Source organism: Pelodiscus sinensis, chromosome 17 (assembly GCF_049634645.1).
Source record: "Pelodiscus sinensis isolate JC-2024 chromosome 17, ASM4963464v1, whole genome shotgun sequence".
Lineage (NCBI taxonomy): Eukaryota > Metazoa > Chordata > Testudines > Trionychidae > Pelodiscus > Pelodiscus sinensis.
The window spans coordinates 30,364,427-30,390,825 of record NC_134727.1 but is presented as its reverse complement, the minus strand read 5'-3'; the positions used below and the strand labels follow the sequence as shown (position 1 = coordinate 30,390,825).

The 26,399-nt window shown below is 42.9% G+C and overlaps 1 protein-coding gene and 1 non-coding gene across 2 annotated transcripts in view; both read left to right on the top strand.

The window, feature by feature from the left end:
- LOC112544636 (uncharacterized) overlaps positions 1-26,399 on the top strand; it is a 132,270-nt gene that overhangs the window by 85,427 nt on the left and 20,444 nt on the right. The window lies entirely within an intron of this gene.
- On the top strand, positions 5,911-9,660 carry SMIM32 (small integral membrane protein 32). Its single transcript, XM_075900436.1, has one exon. The coding sequence runs from the start codon at positions 7,062-7,064 to the stop codon at positions 7,377-7,379; it is 318 nt and encodes a 105-aa protein (XP_075756551.1). The 5' UTR covers positions 5,911-7,061; the 3' UTR covers positions 7,380-9,660.

Genomic DNA, 26,399 nt, shown 5'->3' with positions numbered 1-26,399 from the left:
AGTGATCAGAGGTCCCTACAATGATGCTTGTATATTTAATTACAGTAAGTGTGTTGATGTTTTACAGTGTAATAAGGGAACATTCAGGGAGATGGTTATATTTAGTCAGGATGCATTATGTACAGTAGTGGGGAAAAGACTTGTTCAATTTTACTTGAAAAGATGCTTGAAAATGGGAAAGATTTTTTTTCTACTTTATATCACCAAAGAATCACAGAGGAGCTTATTCAGAGCAGTGCAGAAATTGCCTTTTGCCTACCCTCTAGCTTGATTAAAAAGCACAGGCAGTATTCACATCTAAACTGACAATCACTAGAGCCCAGGAAGGGGCACATCTCTGCTATTGTTTTCTTTACAGAAATGACATTGCAGCTAACTCCATAACGCCGTGGAGATCAATATTAGAGCATGGCGATTGCCTCTCCAGATTAGAGCAGTGCTCCATCAGTCCAGACCTCCTGGCTTTGACTAACACCAAACACTTCAAAGGAAGATGCAAGAAACCTTATGTATGGAATAACTTAGCCTTAGGGAAGTCTCTTCCTAACCTCTCTCTGACAGAAGTTGGTATATGACCTAAAGCATGAAAGCGTATTCATCCTCTGTGATTTCACTTTTGGTTTCATCTCCAATATTTGACTTTGAGGCTCTCTCTCTCTCTGATGTGGAAACACCAGTTTTGATCATATTATGGAGAATCATTGTCTGAGGAAAATATGGGCCTTATTTTTTGCACCTAAGGTATCATATTTCCACCTAAAAAGCCTGTTCGCCTCGCTAAAGGTGAAACTCTCCACAGGAGACACATGCTTTGAGAGCATTTGGAGCCCCCACAAAGGGCCAAATCATGCATCTGCCAACCATCTTGAGTAATTTGGGGCACAAGGAAAGGGCATGTCCTCCCCTCAAGCAGAATGGGGGTATGTCTACATTAGCTCATTAATTCGAGCTAGGTAGGCAAATCAGGCAACCAGAGTTGCAAATGAAGCTCGGGATTTAAAATCTCGGGCTTTATTTGCATGTTCCTGTCCGGCCGCCATTTTTAAATCTCCCTTAGTTCAAACAAACTGCCCGCGGCTACACGCGGCAGTTTAAAGTTAATCCGAACTAAATCCTTAGTTCGGATTAACTGTTACTTCTCGTGGAATGAGGTGTAACAGTTAATCTGAACTAAGGACTTAGTTTGGATTAACTTTAAACTGCCGCATGTAGCCGCGGGCAGCTCGTTCGAACTAAGGGGGATTTTAAAATGGCGGTTGGACAGGAACATGCAAATAAAGCCCGGGATATTTAAATCTCGGGCTTCATTTGCAACTCTGGTTGCCTGATTTGCCTACCTAGCTCGAATTAATGCGCTAGTGTAGACATACCCTTGGAGTGGAGCCATTCCGTAGCCACTACTCAACCCATTGGCTTGTATATTGTTCTTGGTCATTGCTCTCTCACATTTAGGTGGGTGGAGAGAACGAGACAATCTCTCTAATTGTGGACTTCAGAAGTCACCCCATGCTTCATAGTCCACAGCACATGCAGTAGTCCTGCATTGGTTTATAGTATGCCTGGCCTTTCCTTCCAGACACTTGGTGAGATTGAATTATCCCACTGAACTGGCAGCTCTGTGTAGGCAAAAAAAAGGGGGAAGGGTTTGGCAAAACAAAGGTCCACTGGGTTGGAATGAATTTCGCCTTAATCGTATTAAAAATCACCAGCATAATGCTATGTAGAATTCTGATAGCAACTTGCAAGCTACCTTAGTGAAGAAACGTACAGTGAAAATGGATGTTGGCGTAAAGGTTGAAATGTTGTACACAAGCTATTTTTTAGGCATCACAGGCACCTAAATCAAAAAGGACCTGATTAGGTGCTTAAAACTTGGGCTGTAAACACCTTAATTTATATTTCAAACTCATCAGCTTGTAAGTGTTTTCCTTCAGTATGATTTAAAAAAATATATATATATAGAGAGAGATGCATTATTTCCTTTCTGTTTACTTTCCTTTCTAACATTATGAGTCATTATGGCAGTTTTTAGTTTGTGGTAGGTTACAGCCTATGCTTTGTTACATTTTACTCTGCTAATAGATACCCCTGGATTGCTGTTTACTCGTAAGGGCAGAAGGATTGTAACACACTTGGCAAATGGCTCTATTACTGAGAGAGATAATGCTTTACTTCCCCCTTCATTTTGTTTGGTTGATATTTATCTTGATGGAGTCGACTATACACATGGACGTTGGAGCAGGTACTACTCATGGGGGTGGAATGGGAGAAAGATTCCAGCTGTTCACAACGGGGCGGTAACCTTTAGGCTCCATTACCCCCTCAGGATTCTGTCCTGTTTATTCGTAGTGGGGTTGTAGGATTGGTACAGAAGAGACAATTAGAGTGTCAGTCTGTCAAGCAAGTAGGAGGTAGTTGGTGCAGCACCCACAGAATAAATGGCACGGTCCCTGGTTCCCATTATAGAAGCTTGGAATAACTCATTTCGGTGTTTGCTGATGCCTGGGGCACTGAACCACACGCCAGGAGATTTGGAGTCTCTTCCTAGAACTGCCATTGACCTGTTGTGTTGTATTTTAGGCAAATTATTAGGGCCAGATTGTGAGGCTCTGACTCCTGCTAGTGAATTACTCGCATGAGTCGCCCCATGGCTCTCGGGCCTGGATTGGGCACGTGTCTGTTCAGCAAAGGGCGCTGCAATCAGACTATGCTGTGACTTTAGAGGCAGCCCTGCAACCTGCCCCCTCCACGGGATACCTCACTTCTGCGTCAAGATCATCAGTAATTTCCTGCTGGTTGATGCTGCCCCTGGAGCAAGGTACAGACAGGAGGTATCTTGATTTGGAGGTGAGGTTTCCCATTGGGTCATATCAGGTCAGCTGCTCTGGGCAGAGTGTGGTGGGTTAGTGGCCCAGGCACGTTTTTAAAAGTGGGATACTGATCCCCCTTACCCCTGTCTACCCCCAGCTAAGGTTAGGAGAAAAGCTTTGGCATGAGGGGCTGGCAGCCAGGACCTCAGACACTGCTAGCAGAGGCCCCTGGGGCTCAAACCAGGGTGGTACTTGGGGCTGGAAGCTGAGCCCCTGACATGTGGGACAGCAGCTAGGAAGCATGTGTTGCTGGAAGCACAGGCCCTGATGCAGGGGGTTCGAACTGGGACCCCAGCATGCAGGGCTGGCAAAATAGCCTCTGATGTATGGTGCGGAGCCAGGAGCTCAGCCTGCAGGGCTGGCAGCTGGGACCTGGGACACTGGACTTGGAGCTTGGAAGTGCTGCAGAACTCTTCCCCCATGGTCCCTAGTTCCTTCACCGCTGGCTCCTGAGAGAAAGAGGCACCCAAGAGTGTGGCATCGGGGAGGGCTCTGACTTCTCCTTACTGCCTTGCCGGGGTCTGGGGGGATGATCCAGTTCCTACCCAAGCTCATAACCCGTCTGGTTTTTTGTTTCCCCATCTGTTTACATGAGGATATTAATGCTCTGCCAGCTTCCGAAAGCACTTTGGCTATGTCTACACTCGCGGCTTCTTGCGCAAGAACATCTTGCGCAAGTGTTCTTGTGCAAGAAAACATCCACACTGCCATGTGCGAGCTGTGCTTTTGTGCAAGAGCACCCATGGCAGTGTGGACGCTCTCTTGCGCAAGAAAGCTCTGATGGCCATTTTAGCCATAGGGCTTTCTTACGCAAGAAAACCCTGCTGAGCGTCCACACTGCCCTCTTGTGCAAGAGCTCCTGTGCAAGAGGGCTTACCCCTGTCAAGAAAGAACATAGCTCTTGTGCAAGGAGCCCCCTCTAACCACGCCGTACTGTAAATTTACTTGCACAAGAGCAGGCGTGCAGTGTGGACGCTCTGCAGATTGTTGCGCAAGAACGGCTGTACTTGCGCAAGAAGCTGTGAGTGTAGACATAGCCTTTGAGTAGTAAAGCTGACAAGGGCTAAGCATAAGGAGACAAACCGTCAGTGGCATTAGAAGCCTCACCTCACACATGCCCCCCGGGCACCTTTTCCAGGCACGTTAGACTCCTGAGGTTGCCAGGCGATGGGCATTACAAAGAGACACGCACACGAGGAACAAATTCCAGATTTAGTTTGCCTTTGAACCAGACCCCTCATTTAAGGAAAATAAATGAAAAGCTTAGCTCTTCATTTTGTAATTAAGGAATTATTTAGGGCCAATTAGCCTGCTTCAAATTAAGCCTGACTTCAATGACTTTAGCCCAAAACATCTCTGACTTACTCCCAGGCTACATCATATTTCAGCCCAAAAGGCAGCAGCGGGACCTTAATATACGCTGGTAACGTCTAAGTGGTGGCACTTGCAGAGCGAGGGAATGAGTTTGTTCTACAGCCTTCGCTGAGAGGCAGCTGGCTTTTAGCTCAAGCTGTAGAGGCTCATCCGTTACGCTCCAGAAGTCTCCGGTTTGGTTCCACCTGTCGGTGCTACGCCAGCAATGCCCCATTGTCCTCCACCATCACTGTATGCCTCTATGTGACACACTGAAAGAGCCAAGAAAACAGTTCTCTTCCCCTCCCCCCCCTTCCCTGCTGGAATGAAATGCCTCCATTCATTTTGTTTCCCACTGTTATGCCATTTGCACTTGGGCATTGGGTAACATTCTACAGACTTGGTAACATTTTTAAGGAGCTATTTATAACTAATGCATGCCGCATTAAAACTTTCTCCATTTCATTTCTATCATTCACCGCCTTGCTCCCCTTGCCCCAGGCTGCTTTCATGTCTCCGGCTTGTTTAAGAAGGGAGAGAGAGACGGGCAGCTGAGCAGCCTTCAAGTCCATTCCTCCCGCTGGGAGGGAGAACTCAGTCACTCAGGCCTGTGCTTGAGACAACCTGACCAGGAAGAGCAAATGCATTTCCCTACAATGCTGTGATTTACTTGGGAGACTAGAGTGGCGGAGATGCAGCTCCAGGACACCGGAGTCCTGGAAGAGACGGCTGAAAAGGGCGGATGGGTAAAAGAGCAGCGAACTATACCTGCCATCAGGACATAACCTACCTCACCACAATCATCTTGTTATCCTCCTGCAGCTGCACGTTATAGGGGTGGGAGACTGCCCTAGCTGTGGCATGGCAAAATAGGCCCGGGTACTGAGGGAAGCTGCTCAGTCCGTCCTGGCCCTCAGGGTGACAGGCAATGCAGAAAAGGCATCCCTGAAGGGCTGACTAATGTACGCTCTCCGGCAGCATTGGCCTCCTGGGGAAATGCTGGTCCCAGGGATGCACATGGGCCTTCCATGCAGGCTTAACGTTAAGCACACGCTTCAGTGCTTTACTGAAAGGAGACAGACTGCAGCGTCAGGGCCAGCGTGAGGGGCAGGAGTACAACAAGCCGTAAGCATGTGCCTGATTTTAAGTACAAGAAAGGTCCCATATCAGGGGATGGAGTTACCCAGATGCTCAAAGTTCTGCAAGTGCTTAACTCCCTCAGTGACTATCACTGACCGTATAATTCCTCCTTTTCCTGTTTTTGAAGGCAGAATTATGGTCCTACGCCAGTTAAAATGCTTAGCCATCCAGGACTGGGATGCGATAACCTTCATACGCTGCTCTAAGGTTTGCTTGTATCAGTCTCCTGGAGTGGATCATGGTTCCTCTCTCAAGTTAAGAAACGTTCCCTCTTCCCCCTTAGCCTGGCCCCCTTCCCATTTTTGAGTTCTGGTGGCTACAATAAAGTATTAACCAGGCTGATCAGATGTATTGAAGTGAGGGAAGGAGAGCTGGCAGCCAGCCAACAGCTAATGGGAGTATATAAGCAATTTGATGAGAAAGAATTAACATGCTAATTGTCAGGCTTAGGGGGTGGTATGGTGGGGAGACGATGTAGGGGGAAAAAAGACATTTTCTCATTTATCCTAGAGAGACCCATTTTAATAATAAAAGTCCAAGCAAGAGAGCAAGACAGAGAAAGCAACTCTGATCCAATTTACTGGTGCTTTGGTTTTTTTTCCCCTTTATCAGCAGCTTTACAGCCAGCGCCTTGAAACTCACGAGGATTTATCATGAGATCTCGTCCCTTATAGCATCAAGTCACTGCAAGATATCACAGGCACCAGAAACATTCAGTACCACTGTGTATTTCTTCCCTCCACAGTGTAGCAAGTGACGCTGTGGTGGAGCGTCTGTTTAAAGGGAAAAGTCACGTTTCACATCTTCATGCCCAGATCTCAGTTCCAGCAAATAGCTTTGCTTGACCAGGGCTGAGGAAGAAGCTTCGAAAGAGCGAAGAACTTATTTTTGTTTTCAACGAAAGAGGCTTGGGTCAGATTTTTTTTTTCTTTAAGGCAACTGAAAAAGCTGATCCAGGAAGCTAACACTTCTTAGTGAAAGCTGCACAGTGCACAGTTAACAGCTCAGGAAAGTCAACTAATGCTACACAGAGCCAGCATTCCAGCAGCAAGGAGTCTCCTGCGGGAGGGAATCGCGACTGGGAATTCAGCTAGATGTCAAAGAGGAAGCTGCTTCTTTTGGTGGACGTGGCTCTTATTTAGCACTGGATTTGTGTGCATCCCTCTTCAGAAAATCACCTGGAAATCCACTGTGCCTCCCTTTCTCAGCAAGCGAGGGCTGCTGTACAGAGCATCTCTGCTTCTCGGTTTGGCTTACAGCACGGGGTTTTGTTAAAGAGAAGAGTCTTTTTTTCCATTCACAGAAGGCTGCTGGCTTACACTCCCAGGAAAATTAAGAAGAGCCTGTCCACGCATCCTAGCCAACCAGTCCAGTTCACTCAGAAGAGCAAGTCCATATGGCATAAGCCCTGGTGGGTTGAGAAAACAACTGCCTGAACAAGAGGTATATCTATATCTAGATGCACATTTTTTTCCTGATTACTGTTTCAAGGATTAATGATGTGAATGTGATCCAGGGAGCATTAAAGAAGCAAACTCACTGAGCATGGAAGTGAACTGAATTGCTGCCTTTACGTGTGTACAGAATGTGGCTGGATTGCAGCCCCTTACACATGGGAACATTCCTCTTCCACACCAAAGACTGACCCGTTTACTCGCTTCTGATCCACCTCTGGGGGAAGACAATCGAAGCAAGAACATGTATAGTGAATTGTTAAATTCAACCAGTGCCACGGAAGCTCACCTTATTCAGACCAACACACCCTACCTGAACAGCACACAGAGACCAGTAAGCTCCTCTGCTTTTTATATGTCAACAGCCAGGGTGTTAAAAGAAGGGGAAATAAATAAGCCAGATCTGGTGACCCACGTTGTTCTGTTTTTCTTCCTGCTCTTGACTGTGACCGTAATTGTGCTCTTTATTAACTGTCAGTTGAAACATTCTTTTTTTGCTACTCTGCCTTATGACAGATCACTCAGAGAAGCAAGGAGTACATGGAGGACACAAGCGGTCTAAAACCAGAAAGGGGAAGCCTTGTTTAATACAGTTTTGCTTTGATATTTAGCACTAGCATGAGCCAGAAAAACCTGTGCAATAAAATGCGATTTCTTTACTCTGTTAGGTGGATCCAATCCCCTTTAAATAATATTCTGAGTTTCAGTATTAAGAGAAACAATTCCCTGCAGGGAAAAAAAATTGCTGTATGTATATTAGACTAGATGTAAATACAAAAAAAAAGTCCTTTTATGAATTAAAAAGGGAAAGCATTGGTATGTTTAATTGATGTGCAGAGATACATACAAAAGAAATGCATGGCAGATAGTAGAAGCCTCTGTTTAACTCTGTATGTATGCAAATTTCATCACTGACCCATTCAGTCAAGGTACAATGGCATTTGCTTTGACAATCATCTCTAATTTGTACATCTGGTGGAGCTGTCGCCTGTTTTGGGGAAATCATGGCATCAAATGTAGAAATGTTATTATAGTTACTTCAGGGCCACAATGAGGAAATCAATTTATGTTACAGACCCATTTAATTTTATTGTTACTAGAAACATGTGGCAACGTAATAGAAGATATTTCTGATAAAGACCATAAGCCAAACATGCTGCTAATTTTATTTAGTAACTCTCCTGTGATTCTGTTCACTGGCATTCTTGATGAGCTAGTGCAGTGATACTCTGACGTCAGTGGTTCAGGTGTCAAATTAGCAATCAACTTTACCCAAAAGATTCACAGTAGGGTGAATTTGTTGTTTCATTTGCTATAGCACTGTTCCTATTTAAACAGTATAACAAGGGGAACTATTTAGTGCATATATTAGATATATACATTATTTTCAGTACAAAATTACTTAGAGGAAGTTCATAACTTCATTGGTTAATAACATAGTAAAAGCATCTTGATCTGTTAATAATTAGATCACACAATGTTTTACTATCATGTGCTGCTAAGAGCTGTAGGAGACACATTTAAGAGTCACTTGCTGCTCCCAAGCCACACTCTGAGTATCACTGTTTTTGTGTAACTGGGTCAGATTTTCAGGTCTCAGTTCTGTTAAATGGTCCACTTAAGAACTAGAGAACTTGTTTTAAACTTCTTTTGAGGGGGGAGGGGAACCCTTGCATTAACCAAAGTATCAAACCAAAAGAACCCAGGAGGGGTGGAAAAATGCCAATGTGGAATGGAAACTAATTACTAGAGGATAATATTAATCACTCTTTTTTTTTTTTTTTTTGCATCAAAAATGGAATTGAAAAGCAGGAATCACAATTTTATAAGAATTGTTACTTTAATGTTAACAATTATGTTCATCCCATGCTATTGGCCTGTTGCTGGAAAAGTCAAAAGTATGGATGGGACCTATTTACTCAGCACTGGTGACAAATTTAAATCACAGTTAATTGGCAAAAAGGCTTTGTCACAAGAGCGACATCAAAATGTCTGTTGCTAATTGACTTGATACTTTACAAATACAATAAGGTGATTTACTACAAAACTGCATATTTCTATTCTGTAATCCCTGTTTAGCAAAGGAAAATCTGCACCGTGACTGGTCTGATTTGCCATTCTAATTAAAGGGGAAAGAATGCCACACATCTGGTGGTTCACCAAGGTGTACGCTGTAGGTCCAGGTGTATGTACATACAGCCAAATTCAGCTCTCAGTGACACTGGTACAATCCAAATGAAATAAAAGGGATTGGTGTCACTAAAAGCAAAAGTTATGCCCGTGTTTCAGTTTCTTTACCATACAGAGCACAGTGGGCTGTTGGCTATAATACGTAACTTCGTTTAAATCCAACTGAAAAGAGCTTACAAATAGATCACATCAATGCAGACTGAGCTGATACATACCAACGCAGCCCCACGTAGGTATATGTAACCTGTTTGCAAGCTCTATTATCGTACAAGAAATGTTATCATTAACCAATCAATTATCCTTTTATGTTCTCCTAGTAGATGGCACTTTCCTCAGCGAGAAAAACAAAACTACTATATAACTAGGTCTACTTTTTTCTCACAAGTCTGTTTAACACTGGCATAATTCCAAGCACTCACTCGAGTACAAATGCAGTATAACCGGGAGCAGCGTTTAGCGCAACACATCTAAATATTAGAGTTAGCAGATGAAATAATCAAACTAGGCAATAAATGACTTTTGAACAATGATAGTTTGTTTTAACATAGACAGACAAGAAGTTTGGTCTAAGACTTTTTATTGGTGTGACAATGAAGGCCTTTTAAAGTGTGTTTTGCATTGTACTCTACTGTAATTTATTTGTATTAAAATATTCCCTCACACAAGAAAAACTACAGCAGAATCCTATTTTTAAAGGGTTGATGGCAAGAGGTGGTCATCAAAAGACTATGGCACACTTCCAATGCTATTTACAACGATACTCGGTAATATCAACAGTTGACGGAGAGCTGATAAGAAAAATGCAGAATTTCAACGGTGTGTTAATGCAATTTTAACAAATGGGGGTGAGAGCTCAGCTATATTCTCTTTTGCCAAATGCAGACTATTGGTAGAAAGTCACAGATGGAGCCCAGGGACAACAAAGGATCATTTCGGAGCATTCTTGACCATAATTTCAGTTTTTTTATCTCAGTATGCGATGCCTGTGAAGCATGATAGTAAATATGCCCCGTGGGAGTTTTTCCACAGCAAACCTCTTCCACCGTACTTGCCTTGCTGAAAAAGCTTATGGCTAGTAGTTGTGTATGTACAATTGCATCCTATAGGATAATCAATGGTGTCAATATAATTTCAATGCCTCTGCAAAGGACATGACTTGCGGCACTTTATCACCATCTGAAGTCTGATCCAAATACTGTAATAATTAATATGGCCCTGATTCAGAAGGGGGCACTTAGGCATATGCTTAATTTTAAGTACATGAATATTAACTCCCAATAGAACTAAGTATGTGTTTATATGCCCTACCCACTCAGGACCCAAATGTGCTCCAAAGAGTGCTTCTCGTTACAAAGCTAAGGACATGAGCCATTATCCCTTCCTTGCCCCGGCAAAGTGACTGTGCCCCTTTTTCTCTGATGCCACTCTTGCTACAATGAGCCTTGCCTTTGTCACTGCGAGATTAGATTGCTGTAATGAGCTCTTGAGAGGGCTACACAAGGGGACCCTCCGAAAGCTGCAGCTGGCTCAGCGTGCAGCAGTCTGCTTTTAAAGAGGAGTTACAGATTGCACATTGGACCAGCACTCCTTGAGCACCGTGCTGGCTTCCAGGAAGCTTCTGGGTTCATTGCAAGCTACAGCTTGGCACCTGCACACTTCCCCAATTGCCTCTCGCCCTCTGGCATCACTCACAGTTCTGAGCAGAGACAGTGCTTGGGTTGGATTGATATGATGGAGCTGCCAGCGGTATGATCTTTGCAGGAGCCTGTGGTTATGGACCTGGGTCGGCCAGAGCCCAAATTTGAAGGCTGTCGAGGAACAGCTGAGGTGGGCATATGTGAAGTCACTTTTTTTGCACTGGTGTATGATTTTGATTCAGAGGTAGCAGGTTTAAAATTAATAGGAAGCAGGTTTAAAATAAACAAAAGGAAGTGTTTCTTCACACAACACACAGTCAACCTGTGGAACTCCTTGTTAGGGGATGTTGTGAGGACCAGGACCTTAACGGGGTTAAAAAGAAGAACTAGATTAATCAAGGCTAAGTCCATCAATGCCTATGAGCCAGGATAGGTAGGAATGATGTTCCTAGCCTCTATTTGTCTGACTGGAGATGGATCACTGTTTACTCCCTTTGGGGCACCTGGCATTGGCCTCTGTCAGAAGACAGGATACTGGCCTAGATGGATCTTTTGTCTGACCCAATATGGCCGTTCTTATGTACAAGACGGTCACCTATAGTGACCTGTTAGGAAATTAAATAATACCCACTTGCCCTTCTAATTAGCCCTGAATTAGAAACCAGCATGGGAGCCATTCAGTGTTTGCATTCAAGCTCAAAAACCCCTCCCCCTTATGTATTTAGTTTTAAGAAAATACGTAGAGTTCTCATCTAATGGAGGGGATGCTACAGCCACTGTGATTTATACCTGGAAGAAAAGATTCTTCCATAGGACTCAACAAGCCTGTAATTAAAATAAAATACGTAGCCAGGCACCAGGCGAGGGATAAAAGACAACAGCTCAAGCTTTCTGTTACAGGAGACACCTCGGGGAAGGGAGGAGGTTATGAAACGGGGGGGCTGTATCTACATTCACAGACTTAGCTGAGTTGTGTAACCGTTTCCTTGGCCTGGAGGGCGAACCATACCAGCCACAGCAACTTGTAACTGCGCCACTTCTCTTGGGACTGCATCGCATAGGCTCTGCAAAGGAAGTGAAAAGCAGGGTTCCAGGCCACCATTTTAAAGGGGGAGCCATGGAGGTCTGGTCTCCTCCACAGCTGAAGTGTCATGACAAAAAAGGGACTTTTGTAACTCATTTAGCGACTGTTGAAAATAGTCCCAAGTTCAGTCACTTGTGAATTGTGTCAACTTACAGGTTTTCCGGGGCTTCCATCTTTACAAAGGCAGCGTTCAATGAATAGCAGCTGGAGAGGCTGAGTAGAATGAAGAACCCTGAAGTCTCAAAGTGACCTATTGTACAGTGGGACTTGGTATTTAGACAGGAGTGGGTGGATGGATCTAAACACAATTGAAGTGTTGGGGCTGTGGAGGGAGCGGGGGGGGGGAGATTGATTAATGTCCCTTGAATGCTGCTTTGATGAAACCCTCCTTTTTCACGAACCTTTAGCAAACCTATTGCTTTACACATTTGGTAGCATATTCAACCTTGAAACATCCGCAAATAAATCTGTTTGAAAGGTGCCGGGGAGACATGCTTGGATTATGTATGCTTTGGGGACTGCATTCTCTCCTGCGTTCCTAAAATTAATGACTGCATATTGCACAGGAACTTATGAACTGCAGGTTTAGTCAAAGAAATGTTTGGGAAGTGGGGTTAAAATGCATCAGTACACACACAGAGCTCCCGCTACACATCTTAGGGAGAAAGTTATCAACTTTAACCTTTCCTGGAAACTGATTCGTTTCCCATTTCTATCTTCATTGCAGTAGCAAAAATGTCTCTGTGTCTTCAAGAAGCAGCTTTAGCAACCATTCTCCAAACACATGGTCTGTTCATTCCTAGGGTTACATTTCTTTTAGTATTTGATGAAATGGCACCTGTTATTGGAAGCTTAATGAGATTTTTTTCCCCTCTTGTCTTAATAAGGTAATTTTTAGAGCTGCAATCAACTGTTCACTAGAGATTTGAAATTTACTCAAAAAAGGCCCCAAGACATAATCCTCTATTTGTCTTTTAGAGGCTATAGTATCTGCCTCGTTTTACCTTGCGGTTACTTTAAAATCTCCACTCCAAAGCAACACCCAACTAATCTTCCCACTCCAGTGCTTTCTTGAGAGGTTCATGATTTTCCTGAGAATAGGTTTTGGGTTCAGCAAGACTTTCGGAAGAAAGATTTCATGTGAGCGATTGGATTATATGGAGCATTTCAATTTAGTTCTCCAAAATAACTATGTGGTTTACACCTTCAAAAGGTAAATGGAAAAAGAGTCAGTTTTAACCCCTTAGGACAAAAATATCTGGTGACATAAAACGATACATATGTACTTAGAAAATGAACATCATAAACTCAGTTTTCAGGAGGTAAGGAAAGGAATGCTACTTTTTTTTATGTCACACTAGTAACAACGTTGACAATACTGAAAGCACGGCAAAGAATACCTGCAAGGCAAAAAACTTCACATTCCCAACATAGTAGCTGCTCCAGCAATGAAGGCAGCTTCAAAGAGGAAATGAAAATGCAAGATGGCTATAATGACTCTCAGTTGCTCAAAATTATTTGGGCAGATTAGACCCAAATACCACACACCCATCTTTACAAAATTCCTTCATAAGAATTGCTATATTGGGTCAGCTCAAAGGACCATCTAGCCCAGCACCCTGTCTTCCCCAACAGTGGCCAATGCCAGGTGCCCCAGAGGGAATGAACAAAACAGGTAATCATCAAGTAATCCCTCCCATCACCCATTCCCCAGCCTCTGACAAACAAAGGCTCTAGGGACACCATTTCTACCCATCCTGGCTATAAGTATTGCTGGACTTATCCACTGTAAATTTTTGAACCTTGTTAAAATCATGATCTTCACAACATCCTCCAGCAAGGAGTTCCACAGGTTGACTGTATATTCCTTTTGTTTGTTTTAAACCTGCTACCTATTAATGTCATTGGGTAGTTCTTATGTTGTGGGAACAATAACTTCTCCTTATTCATTTTCTCCACACCAGGCATGATTTTATGAAATCACTACCTTTTCACAGGCTTATCCTTGTCTTCTCTAGAGTTATATCTTGACCTGAGTTAACTAACTCAAGATAAAAATCTAGTGAGGCCAAGGCAGTTAATAGTTTTCACATGAGTTAGCAGATCACAAGAAGGACCATGGGGCATCACAGAGATTTCCTGGATTCAACTATAAATGGCCTTGTCTTCCCTAGGATTATAACTCACGTTTTTAGTTTGAGTTCATTAGCTCGGCTCTTTTCCTGGTGAAAAAGCAGCCTTGGCGGTGCAAGTATAATTACAGTACAAACCTAACAGCAGCACAGCTAAAGTCTCCCACATAGCCATCCTACATCAGGGGAAGCCAGGGGAATTTCTCGCTGTGAGGGGCAATTCAAGGAGCCGCAGCAGCCAGCTCCATTTTTGCACAAGCCTTGGCTCTGTCACAGCAAAACCTACGATATCTTTTGGAGAATTTGTCTGTGTGTCTGACTGTCTGTCATCCAGCTGGGGAACATGCACCCTTCCCCAAGTTGTGCCCCCTGAAGCTGCAGCAGCTATGAAGAGGTGCTTCTTACCTAGCCCCAAGCTGCTGCGGTAAGAGAGGGCTGGGGTAGTCCTCTCTCCCCAGAGCAGCCGGCATACTGAACCCCTCCTCCTCAGCCCTGCCCCAGAGTAGAGATTTAAATTAAGAAAATAAAAGTTATTTGAGTTAAGGACCAGAGCAATGCCTGGTAAATCTTCTAGTTCAAGGTGTTTACCATATCTCCCTCCCCATCGCACTTGGCACAGTCAAAAATCTCTTCATTTAGTAGTAAATTGACCTTTATTATTTTACATTTGTGAGAGCAGGGTTCAGACTCCCCGACCATCACCAAGACTGTGCATTCTTGGCTAGGGAATTAACTAACTCACTAAGGGCATGTCTATACTTACCGGAAGAATGCTGCGCCAGAGGTCCATTTCTGGTGTTTGATTTAGCGGGTCTAGTATAGACCCAGAAATCGAACGTTGAGGGCAGCGTTTGCTCCCATTGGCCTTCTGCAGTGTGGCTATTGCCAAGGCTCGGTTTAAGGTAAGCCAATCCAGCTATGCATTTTATGTAGCTGGAATTGTGCACCTTAAGCCGACGTTCCAGGTTTAGTGTAGACCAGGCCTAAAAGATTACAGCACAGAGCTATGGATGATGTGATATATTAAAAATATTTCATTGGATTCTCATCATTTTTGCATCTTCATAAGCACCGTTTTAAATAAAGTAAAAAGAAACTGGCATTCGATATTAATGGATGCCTTTAAACAAATTTCAGTTGGAAAGTGTGAAATGTAGTGCATGCAAGATGCATGCATTTTGTAGTATTTTTTATGCATATACGCAGCATTGTGATTATAGATCTGTTTTCCTGCACATGTGCGATTCAGCAGAACCCCCCTCCCCCCCACAAGGTAAAGCTATTTTCGTTATTTACTAACTTTGTTTTTTAAATCTGCTCCTTAGTAGAAGGGGAAATGGAGCATCTTACAAAAAGCATCCTGTGTAATGTGCGCAAATGAGTTTCAATGGGCTGTAAAAATGCAGTCTTTGAAATGAAACGTGTTCTTTGCACATTAGAAAGCAGCTTTTACAAATGAGGAATGAAGATTCCTCACACTCCGTTATTTTCCTAATGTATGGCAGGCTGCCTGGCCATAGGAAAAAATAAAAATGATAAAAATAATAATAAAAATCAACTTTCTTAAAAAGTTACTAGAAGGTTGCTCCCTCTGCTCACTACACTCACCTACTCCCCCCACCCCCCTAGCTGCTTTTGCATCGCTGAGTGAACCTGCTCATGCTGATGATGTGATGACATCATTCTGTCACCTGGCATAAAACATTCTGTCACACGGCAGGAACGTTCTGTCTTCCGGCAGGAAAAACTTTTTTATAGAGAGAGATTTTAAAATGTCTTTAAATAAAAAGACCGTAAATGCTGTGGGAGGGTGAGCTTTCTTTTGTTCTGGCTCCTAGGGCTTGCTCAGGGCTCCACAGTACAAATAGTTCGATGCTACAGTCCCAGGATTCTAAAAAGATGGCAGATTTACATGACTAAGAATGTCCACAGAGACTTCCAGAAAAGATGTTTTAAGAAGCCAGGAAAAGAACATTAAAATCTAAGGGTTCTGCAAGGGATAGCAGTAAAATCTTGGCCCTATCATCATTAATGGACAAAACTCCCAGTAGGTTTAGGATTTTGCTTTTGTATTCGGAGCATAAGGCAGCTTCTCACTGGCTTGTGTTAGAAGGACATGGCCCTGGAAGCAGGCTATTCCATAACTGCCTACTGCAGGATTCCTTTCACTTTCTTCTGACACATGTGATGCAGGCTGTTGAGCGGCAGGACACAAGAGAGGCTAGATAGACTGCTTTAACCAATTTCCTGTGGCATTTTTCATCCATGAGAGTGGATGTGTATTGCTCTAGTTCTTTAAGATCTGTGTAGCAATTTCCAGACAGGAGACCCCCCATAGACCACTGCATCCATCGTCCATTTGATGCCAATATTTAAAAAGGGCTCTAGAGGTGATCCTGGCAATTACAGACCGGTAAGTCTAACGTCAGTAACGTCATTCGTTGAAACTATAGTAAAGAATAAAATGGTCAGGCACATGGATGAATATACAGTAAAACTCCAATAGTCTGGCATCCAGTTGTCCGGCACCCCTGATAGTCTAGCATCAACTAGAACCCAGAACTGCTCAGGTCAGCCGCTCTCACAGCTGGGCCACTGCGAGCCAGATGTGCACTCACGGCCCACGCCATTCTGCTCACGGTCCCCAGAGCACACAGCGTCCAGCCTGCATGTGCTAGCAGCTGGCCGCTGAGCACAGGAAGCTGCTTTGGGACCGGACATAAGGTTGGGGGAGAAGGGGGATTGGATGACAGCAGGGAGGGGAGGTGTTTGGCTCCGGGGAAGGGAGGGGGATTGGGTTGCGCACAGCATCCCGGCCAGCTCATTGAAAAGCCAGCTGCTCAGCACACATGCCCCAGCGCCTGGAGGGAGATGCGCGGCTGTACCGGCAGCTCTTGGACCAGAGCATAAGGTGTGGGGGAGAGGGGAATTGGGTTGGGAGTATGCCCCCTTATAGTACCTCCTGATACTCCGGCATATCCAATAATCCGGCACCACCTAGGTCCCAAAGATGCCGGATTATCGGAAGTCTACTGTAATTTGTGGGGGGAAAGTCAACTTGTTTCTGTAAAGAGAAATCATGCCTTAGTAATCTGCTAGAGTTCTTTGAGAGGGCCAACAAACTTGTGGACAAGGGGGATCCAGTGGCTATAGTGTACTTAGATTTCCAGAAAGCCTTTGACAAGGTCCCTCACCAAAGGCTCTTGTGTAAATTACATGGCCATGGGATAAGAGGGAAGGTCCTTTCTTGGATTGATAACTGGTTAAAAGATGGGAAACAGGGTAGGAATAAATGGTAAATTTTCCGAGTGGAGAGAGGTAACTAGTGGGTTCCCCCTAGGGTCTGTCCTGGGACTCATCCTATTCAACTTATTTATAAACTAGCCAATTAGCCCATCATAAAACGGGATTTTCAGGTCTCTCCTCCACATCCTATTCCCTTTCTATCTCGGTCTTCTCTCCTGAGCCGCCGGTCTCTCACTCTGTGTCTCTCTCCCCCCTCCTCCTACTGCCCCCCTCTACCTCTCTCTCTCCGCTCTCCTCTGTCTCCTGCCACTCTCTCCATCTCTCTTTCTCTTCTCCTCCCCCTCCTGCCTCTTACTCTCTTTCTCTCGGGGGTGCTGCATGGGGACTGTGGACCCCAAACGGCTGCTTGCGTCCCCGCAGCAGCCCAACTGAGCGGCGCAGAGGTCAGCCGAGCACCACGGCGGGAGGCAACAGCGCCACCCAGAGGGAACAGCCAGTGTTTTAGCGTTACAGAGTCACAGACATTGGGCTACTATATATATGATGATCTAGAGAAAGGGGTAAACAGTGAGGTGGCAAAATTTGCAGATGATACCAAGATAGTGAAGATCAAATCAGACTGTGAAGAGCTTTAAAAAGATCTCACCAACAAAATGGCAAATAAAATTTAATGTTGATAAAGTAATGCACATTGGAAAATATAATCCCAACTATATGTACAATAGGATGAGGACTAATTTGGCTACAACTACTCAAGAGAAAGATTGTGGAGTCATTGTGGATAGTTCTCTGAAAACATCCACTCAGTGTGCAGCGGCAGTCAAAAAAGCAAATAGAATGTTAGGAGTCATTAAAAAAGGGTCAGAGAATAAGACAGAAAATATCTTATTGCCTCTATATAAAACCATGGTATGCCCACATCTTGAATACTGTATACAGATGTGATCACCTCATCTCAAAAAGATACATTGGCATTGGAAAAGGTTCAGAAAAGGTCAACAAAAATGATTACGGGTTTGGAACGGATCCCATATGAAGAGAGATTAAAAAGACTTGGACTTTTCATTTTAGAAAAGAGAAGACTAAGGGGGGATATGATAGAGGTGTATAAAATCATCACTGGTACAGTAAAAGTGAATAAGGAAAAGTTATTTACTTATTCCCACAATAAAAGAACTAGGGGCCACCAAATGAAATTAATAGGCAGAAGGTTTAAAACAAACAAAAGGAAGTTTTTCTTCATGGCAATCAACCTGTGGAACTCCTTGCTGGAGGATGCGGTGAAAGCTAGAACTTTAACTGGGTTAAAAAAAGAGCTAGATAACCTCCATGAATCTAGGTCCATCAATGGCTATTAGCCAGGATAGGTAAGAATGATGTCCCTAGCCTCTGTTTCTCTGGATGTGAGTGACAGGGAAGGGATCACGTGAGGATTACCTGTTGTGATCTCTCTGTTTGGGGCATCTGGTATTGGCCACTGTTGGCAGACAGGATACTGGGCTAGATGCTGACCCAGTATGATCATTCTTATGTTCTTATTTGTCTCCCCTCTAAAAATTTGTAACAACTACTGTGGCGTGATATACCTAGTGTATAATTAATAGAAACATATTTATTCGCTCTGAGCTTTGTGTGTTATCTACCCAGCAAGATGCTAGCTAAGTACATATTTGTATCCATGAACAGCTGGGATGTTTTGTGTTAAATGGTACATTGTAAATTGTCTCATACGAAACCTGTTGCCTAACTGCAAAAAGATGCTCACACAACAAATTCAATCATTTATGAATGCTCATCTAGAAATATGGTAACACCAAGTCTTTCAATACACCAGCGCTTAATCAACTGGATTAGAAATTACATTGTGTAAGGATTTTTTTCAGAAATCCATTTTAGCAGAATGAAATGGAAAACATCTTGCTTTGCATCCCAAGTCAGATTAAAATGGTCTCCAATTTCCCTTTTAAATCTTGGAATGATACCACAGAGAGTGGATTAATAACTAAACATGCTTTTCTTTTTGAACAAAAATAACTTACCTGATTTCCAATCCAAGTTGACTGAGCTCAGCTGCATATTAGCAAAAGATGGACTAAATTAGAAGCAATAGTTCAGATTCTGCATTTACTCATTAGTGATCACATTTCTTGACCCTCCGCAGCTGCTTTTTCATACAAATTTGCAAATGTGACCATGGACCTCAGCTCAGAAGAGCCTTGTGTAAATGAGAAATTCGCTGATTTAAGTATGCAATTAACTTTGTTCATTTTCTGGCCAAAACTCATTGACTGCATTATTATTTTGCTCTACATAAGCCTTTTGCCTGATGAATATAAAGCTCTGTAAATATTTTGTCAGTGGAATACTGCATCTTACTGATTGAGGTATCAATGCTGACCTGTTAAATGGGGAAAAAAACCCAGTATTTGTAAAGCAAAGTGCTTTCTTCATAAAAGTACATTTTAAAAAGCCCAAATTTCTCAACATGCTTGCCTGATGTATATGCAACCTGCCACATGGAACTGCACGTGAGTGGCATCATTAATCAGAAGCAATATCTCAATAGTTACTGAATCTTGCTTGGCTTTTTAAAGTTTGTTTTCTCTAGCTGAGGGGGAGGAGGAGATCATTGAATTCAGTATTGAGCAGGATACATTTTACTAGGACATGTCTCAGATATGCTTCAAGCCACAAAGCCAAGAAACAGATTAATGCCTCTGTAAGACGTGTCTGGGGTGTCTTAATATGTTACAGTATTGAGCTGTTATTTCTCTTTTTTCCCCTTAAAGGGGTAAATTTTCAAAATCTTGGGTGGGTGCAGAAACCAACCTTTCTCCCCGGGGTGCAAGCAGGATCTGCTTTAATACAAGTCACTAACAGTTTTGTGGATGCTCCCAGAGTCTGGGGCTGGCACCGAAGGAGGGGCATGTGAAAACAGGAGAGGCAGAGAGCATGTCGAAGACAGGCAGGCACCACTGCACAGAGACGGCTTAGGCCATCTAAGCCCCCAAAGACTTAAACTGGGAGTCAGCTTGAACTAAACAGGATTACTCACATCCTTAAAATTAAATAAGTGCACAGCCCACTGCGAGAGAGACAAGTTTGGCAGGGACAAGCCAGGAGGCACAAGCAAAGATGATAGCTTCAGTGGTTAATGGGCTTGCCGTGCAGTTCTGGAGGGGCAGCAACAGTGTCAGGAGAGCAGACATACATGCTTTGCATCAGATGGGTGGCTGGTGCTGTCCTTGCATTAAAATGCCAGTGCCTCAGCCTTCCATCAGGATCGCTAACACATCACCCGGTGCTAAGCCGCGCCCCTTTTCAGGAGCAAAGGCAAAGCCTGAGGGACCATTAGGAGTAAGTAGGAGTTGCATTGATAAGGAGTTGTCCCATTGATAAGAAAATAGCGAATTTCTGTTTCTTTGCAGGGACAGGGCAGATCTGAAGTAGAAGGTACCTCTGGGAAAACCTAGAAGTCATGGCACGTGGGATGCAAACAGGAACATGGGTATAGGACTGAGAAAGCAGGTTCTCCCCACCCCCCACGTACATGTATTAGATTTCCCAAGCCTTCCTCAGGTCCTTAATTCAATTAATTTTTGTTTTTTTGGAAAATAAAAGGAAAATGTACATGCTTCATTTAAATTATTGCTCTGGGCTAGGGCTGGGGAGGAGGGATTCAGTATGTAAGCATCCCTGGGGGGGGCGGGGGGACCATTCCTGCTCTTACCGCTGCCACTTGGGGTCAGGGGATAAGCTCCTCTCCGTGGCTGTTGCAACTGCCATGGGCACAGCTGGGGAAGGAATGTACGTCCCCCAGCTGAGGCAGGTCCAGGTTCATCTGCCCCCTGTGCTCCCCAGCCAGTGAGAAATGCAGCAAATTGCACTTACCCCTGGCTTCCTAAGGAAGGGGGACAGCCAGCAACATCCCTGTATGAATCTCGGGTAGGGGTGGGGGAAACTTCATCCCCCCCTTCAATCCCCTCCTTTCCCACCCACCCTAAAAAGCACCTGGGAGGTGGGAGGCTCAGGGCTTGGACAGTTCCAGAGAAGGGTGAGAGCCGCCCCAGCGAGCCCCTTCCACCTGCGAGGTGATTGTCTCTTTTCTATATGGTTTTATGAGAAGTAATCCCATTCCTGGCACACCCAAACTCTGACCTGGCTCTAAGTTAGGGTATGTCTAGACTACACGCTTCTTTCGAAAGAAGCTTTTCGAAATAGAAGCTTTTTCGAAAGAGTATTTCGAAAAGCTTCTTTCGAAAGAGATCATCTAGACAGCCACCACTTTTTTCGAAAAAACGATCCGCTTTTTTGAAAGAGAGCACCCAGGCAAACTGGATGCTCTCTTTCAAAAAAGCCCTGCTTGCGTTCAAGAACGTCTTTTTTCGAAAGCTCTTTCAAAAAAAGGCGTTCTTCCTCATAAAATGAGGTTTACCGCTGTCCAAAAAACCACCGCGTTCTTTCGATTTAATTTTGAAAAAATGCAGCGGCAGTCTAGATGCAAGTGAATTTTTTTCGAAAAAGGGGCCTTTTTTTTCCCGAAAAAACCCTGTAGTCTAGACATAGCCTTAGGCTAAGAGGAACCTGCATATTGAATTTGGTGGGCCTCTTTTACTGTTTAGGAGAATAAACTTACAAAAAAACAACAAATAGTCTGGTAGCACTTTAAAGACTAACAAAAAATGTAGATGTGATCATGAGCTTTCGTGGGCACAGCCCACTTCTTCAGATGACAGGAGTGTTGGATGTCCAGGACCAAAATAGATGGGGGCTACGTCTACACTGGCCCCTTTTCCGTAAGGGGCATGTAAATTTCACTAGTCGTCGTAGGGAAATCCGCGGGGGATTTAAATATCCCCCGCGGCATTTAAATAAAAATGTCCGCCGCTTTTTTCCGGCTTTTAAAAAAGCCGGAAAAGAGCGTCTAGACTGGCCCCGATCCTCCGGAAAAAGCGCCCTTTTCCGGAGGGTCTTATTCTTACTTTGAAGAGGGGCTTACGGAAAAGGGGCCAGTGTAGACGTAGCCGGGGTGTGTGTGGAAGAAGGAGGAGTTCTTGAACAGACAAACTCTCTCAAATATATAGATTAGTGTTCAGAACTTGTTATCTTAGCACATTAAAAGGGAACATTCAGACAGGCAGTGCCTCCTAATGCTTCAGAGAAGGCAGTCAATTTAAGGGGAACATAAGAGAAGTGGCATCTGGAGTACTACAGAACAATAGGGGTCAGAGACCGAAATGTTTTCAAAGGTCCTCCCATGCATTCTCTCATACCCTGAATTCTATTCTCAATTAATTGCTAACTCTTTTCCGCACTTTAGTAGCAAAAGTGTTCACGGCTTCCTATTTGTGAGATTATTTCTCGAGGGCTGTGTACAATAGGGCTACTGAGAGAAATGAGACAGCTTTGTACCAGTTTCACTTTCTGAAAAGTTCTTTTCTATTAGTATTTGAGGTTGCTATTCTCCTTGACAATGTGCACAGCATGATGGAAATTTCCAATGCAGAGTAGGAAATTTGAATATTCAACAATGCAAACAAAAATTACTATCTAGTAATAGTCTAAAAAGCTTTGATTGAATAGATTTAACTTTTCTAAAATGTGTCTTAGAAAATTAAACCCCTTTTAGTAAAGGCTGCTAGCAAGAAAGGTAGAACTGAATTTGAGAATGCAATTGAGTGTGTGTTTTTTGTTTTCAAAGCCTCACGCAGTTAACTAGAGAATAGGTTAAAGAATTCTATTTATACTAAATAGAAAATTGTAAGCTGCACAGTTCATGAAATGCTACAGGCATAAGTGACAGTTTTAACTCAATTTTAAGAGAACCTGTATGTGTGTATTTAGTATGTGAGTGTGGAAGTTACATAGATTAGCCAAAACAAGCAAGATTTCAGACACGTTTCAGAGCTTAGTTTCACAAATGCTCCATTTTAGTTTTATGTGCCAATTGGAAATTTAGCTGTCATGGTGACCAAGCGTATGAACTGTGTCACTTAATGCAGAAAATGCAGTATTTCTGTTTAAAACTCTGTCTTCAGAGTGAAGCTGTTAATATGTGAGAAATGTTAAGTTTGGATAGTTATTAATGAGCAGGCATGAAATGTATCCATTGTTACAATTCTTCTAAATTCCCTCACAGGAATAAACAGACAGGACTAATAAAGCTTAGAACAATGTATGTTTCAACTAAGTGTACTATCAGCTGTAGAAAACTGTTAATACAATAATTGAATTTCCAGACAAAAGCTTGCTCAGCTGCAATTTGAGAAAAACATTACATACCAAGGGTAAAAATTAGAATCCCTGAAGCTATAAAGTTGGGTTAAATTGAAAAGTAACCCAAAGTTTGGAAGTTATTGTGATGGTAGCAACTTTCTTGAATAATCGATTGAGGAAATGAGTTTTGATCTTTAAAAATAAAGATCCCTAACAAATTACTTAGCAAAGGTTTCTAATTTCTGTCTCCACAAGGAAGAAGGCTAGAGGCTCTTTTATTTTTAAACAAAAGGTTTTTGCTCATTTGACACTATTTAAGTACACTAGAGTCCAAGAGACCATTATGACATTGAATAGCTAGCTTTCTAATATAGTACTTTCATGTCCTCTAGCTCAGAATTGGTTCTGTGAGGTAGGATCTACTAAAATTTTATTTGAACTTTTTGAACTTTCTAGGGCTTTTGAGGGAGGGTAGGGGTAAGAGGAGAAGGTAACAGACATGTATCAGAAGAAAGTCCAAAACAAACCAGCAGCTGCTTCCTCTCACCATTGACAAGAAAGCACTGGCCAAAGAAAACTACTCAGCCACTACACATGCAAAATGTGAAGTTAGAAACTACATTTGTGGATTTTTTGGGGGGGAAGAGAGGGAGCGGGGAAGTAGCACAAAGCAAGTCTCAACTATAGCTAAGCTAGACCTCTCTATTACAGGTGGACATTATTTAAAATACTCACACAAACAACTTTTAAAAGAGTGGCAGGTAAAATATTAAAAAAAAATAAAATGCTTGATATTTCTGTGTTTTCCCAAACTGACATTGTCCTGTTTTACAATAGCTTTTTCAATAGGGATTGCTAGAAAATAATAATTGTGTTTTGTGAAAAAATTGACATTTTATTTTGTTCCACAGCAGGAGAAAAGACCAACACCTTCCAAAGTTTTGCAAGATAGTAACAGAACGTAGCCCAGATGTTAGGGCATTCACCTGAGATGTAGGCAAAGAAGGATGCATCCAAAGTCAGTGCCTTAATTACTGGCTCTCCTGGGATGAGGGCTTCTCATTTTGACTCAAACTATATTCTGCACCTGAGAAAACTTCCAGGAAACTTTTGTTGAAACAGTACATTTCGGTGAAAAGCTGCATTTGCCAATACAAATATTTGGTTGAAAAATGCTCATCCAGAAAAACTGCACTGTTACTGACATATATAGTATCATTAGATACCAACCTCTGATAGCTGAGAGAAACATCATTTTATTGTATCATCTAGTTTGAAAGCTGAGTGAAGGTAGAAAAGGGATCAGGCATTTTTACTACACTAGTGGTTAAACTTTAGCAGCTGCCAACTTTATTGGAAAACAAATACAAAACTTTTTTTTGATTGAGGAAGCCTATGAAAATCCACAGGCAACATTGATACAAGATCGAGCAATGCTATTTGCCTGTTGCAACTTTGTACGAACTAATCAACACATCAGTCCCCCTGTTGCTTGCGAGTGGATGGGCAAAGCACATAATGGTGTAATTACTTAGATGGCACAGAATGTATTCTTTCCTGTAAAATATTGAGCATCCTTGATTATGAACAGAACTGCCTAAATTCAGACCGGATCTTGTCCTGTGAAAGACTCAGGTTGGTGTGTCTGTTGGACTAAAAAAAGATAGTTACCTGTTCTGTAACTGGTGTTCTTCGAGATGTGTTGTTCATGTCCATTCAAACATAGGTGTGTGTGCCTGCCACATGCACCGGTGCCAGAAGTTTTTCCCTAAGCAACAAGGGCTGGCGTCCCCAGTGCCTCCTGGAGTGGAACAAGCACACTGCACTACATAGGAAGCCCTGATTCCCTGCTTCCTCCCTCTTTCCCTCCATTCCATCATTAACACCACCAGTTACAGAACAGAAAACTCTTTTCTTAGAGTGCTTGCTCATGTCCATTCAACATAGGGGACTGTGAGCAGAATCGGCAGAGATGGGTGGGAGTTCTGAGAATGCAGACTGCAATACAGCCACATCTTCCTTGGTCTGCTGCGTGATGAGATGTGAACGTGGAACTGCAATGCAAAGGGAGTACTTACCAGAGGCGAAGCTGGAGCATGCTGTTCCAAGCACTAGCACTGGTGGTAAGAAGGAAATGAGGAGGTAAAGGCCAGGAAGCATCCTATATAGTCCAGCATGCGTGTACCACTCCAATGAACACCAGTGCATGTGGCAGGGGCACAAACACCGCAGGGGCACAAACACCTATGTTGAATGAACAACAATGGAGTCCAAATCACAGGTTGAAAACCACTGTGCACATGTCTCAGATAGATTCTAGAGAATTGCCAAGTATTGGCATTTATTTCTAGGTAAAATTTGGTTCAAATCAATTCGAAACTGGCATGTTTTCAAAAATCAAAACACTTTGAAAATATGTTTCTGATTTTATTCAAGTTCTCCCCTCAGGCCCCAGCCCTTTCTAATTGCTTAATAGAGTTCATAGCAAAAATTCCTGATCTTTCAGTCCAATTATCCCTTCCATAAAATAAAAAATTAAATTAAAATTAAAAATTAAAGAAAGAGTTGTATCTAGTACATTTGGTGTATATTCTACCAAAGCTTCAACTTTTCCTTTAACTTGCCCTTCTCTCACCACTTCAGGAATTACCCTAAAACCATAAACCAGTCGCTCTAGTAACCAAGATATGTACAAGTTTGACAAGAACACGAACTCCTCCCCCGCTTTAAAAATTCTGTAAACAGAGATCAAACCATAATGAAGGCAGTTGCTCTTTTCATAAAAACACTAATATTAAATGTTATTGAAATATTTAAGGAAACCTTTTCAAAAGGAATATTCCTAGTTTTCTTCTTCATAAGAGAAAGCTGTTGGTTACTATTTTCAAGTTCTGCTGATGCTTGGTTGTCTAAGACTTAAGCTAGCCAGAGGTGTATCTCAAAAAATTATTAGCTAGAATCTCATTAAATAAGTAGGGCTTATTTCACAGTTCATTTTTGTCAATTTCATGGACACAGGATTTTTTTTAATGTAAATTTTATTTCAGCTGTTTAAATCTGAAATTTGCAGGTATTGT

Bases quoted from the DNA above. Each gene is read 5' to 3' on its own strand.
- SMIM32 (XM_075900436.1), top strand. From the start codon at position 7,062: ATGTATAGTGAATTGTTAAATTCAACCAGTGCCACGGAAGCTCACCTT.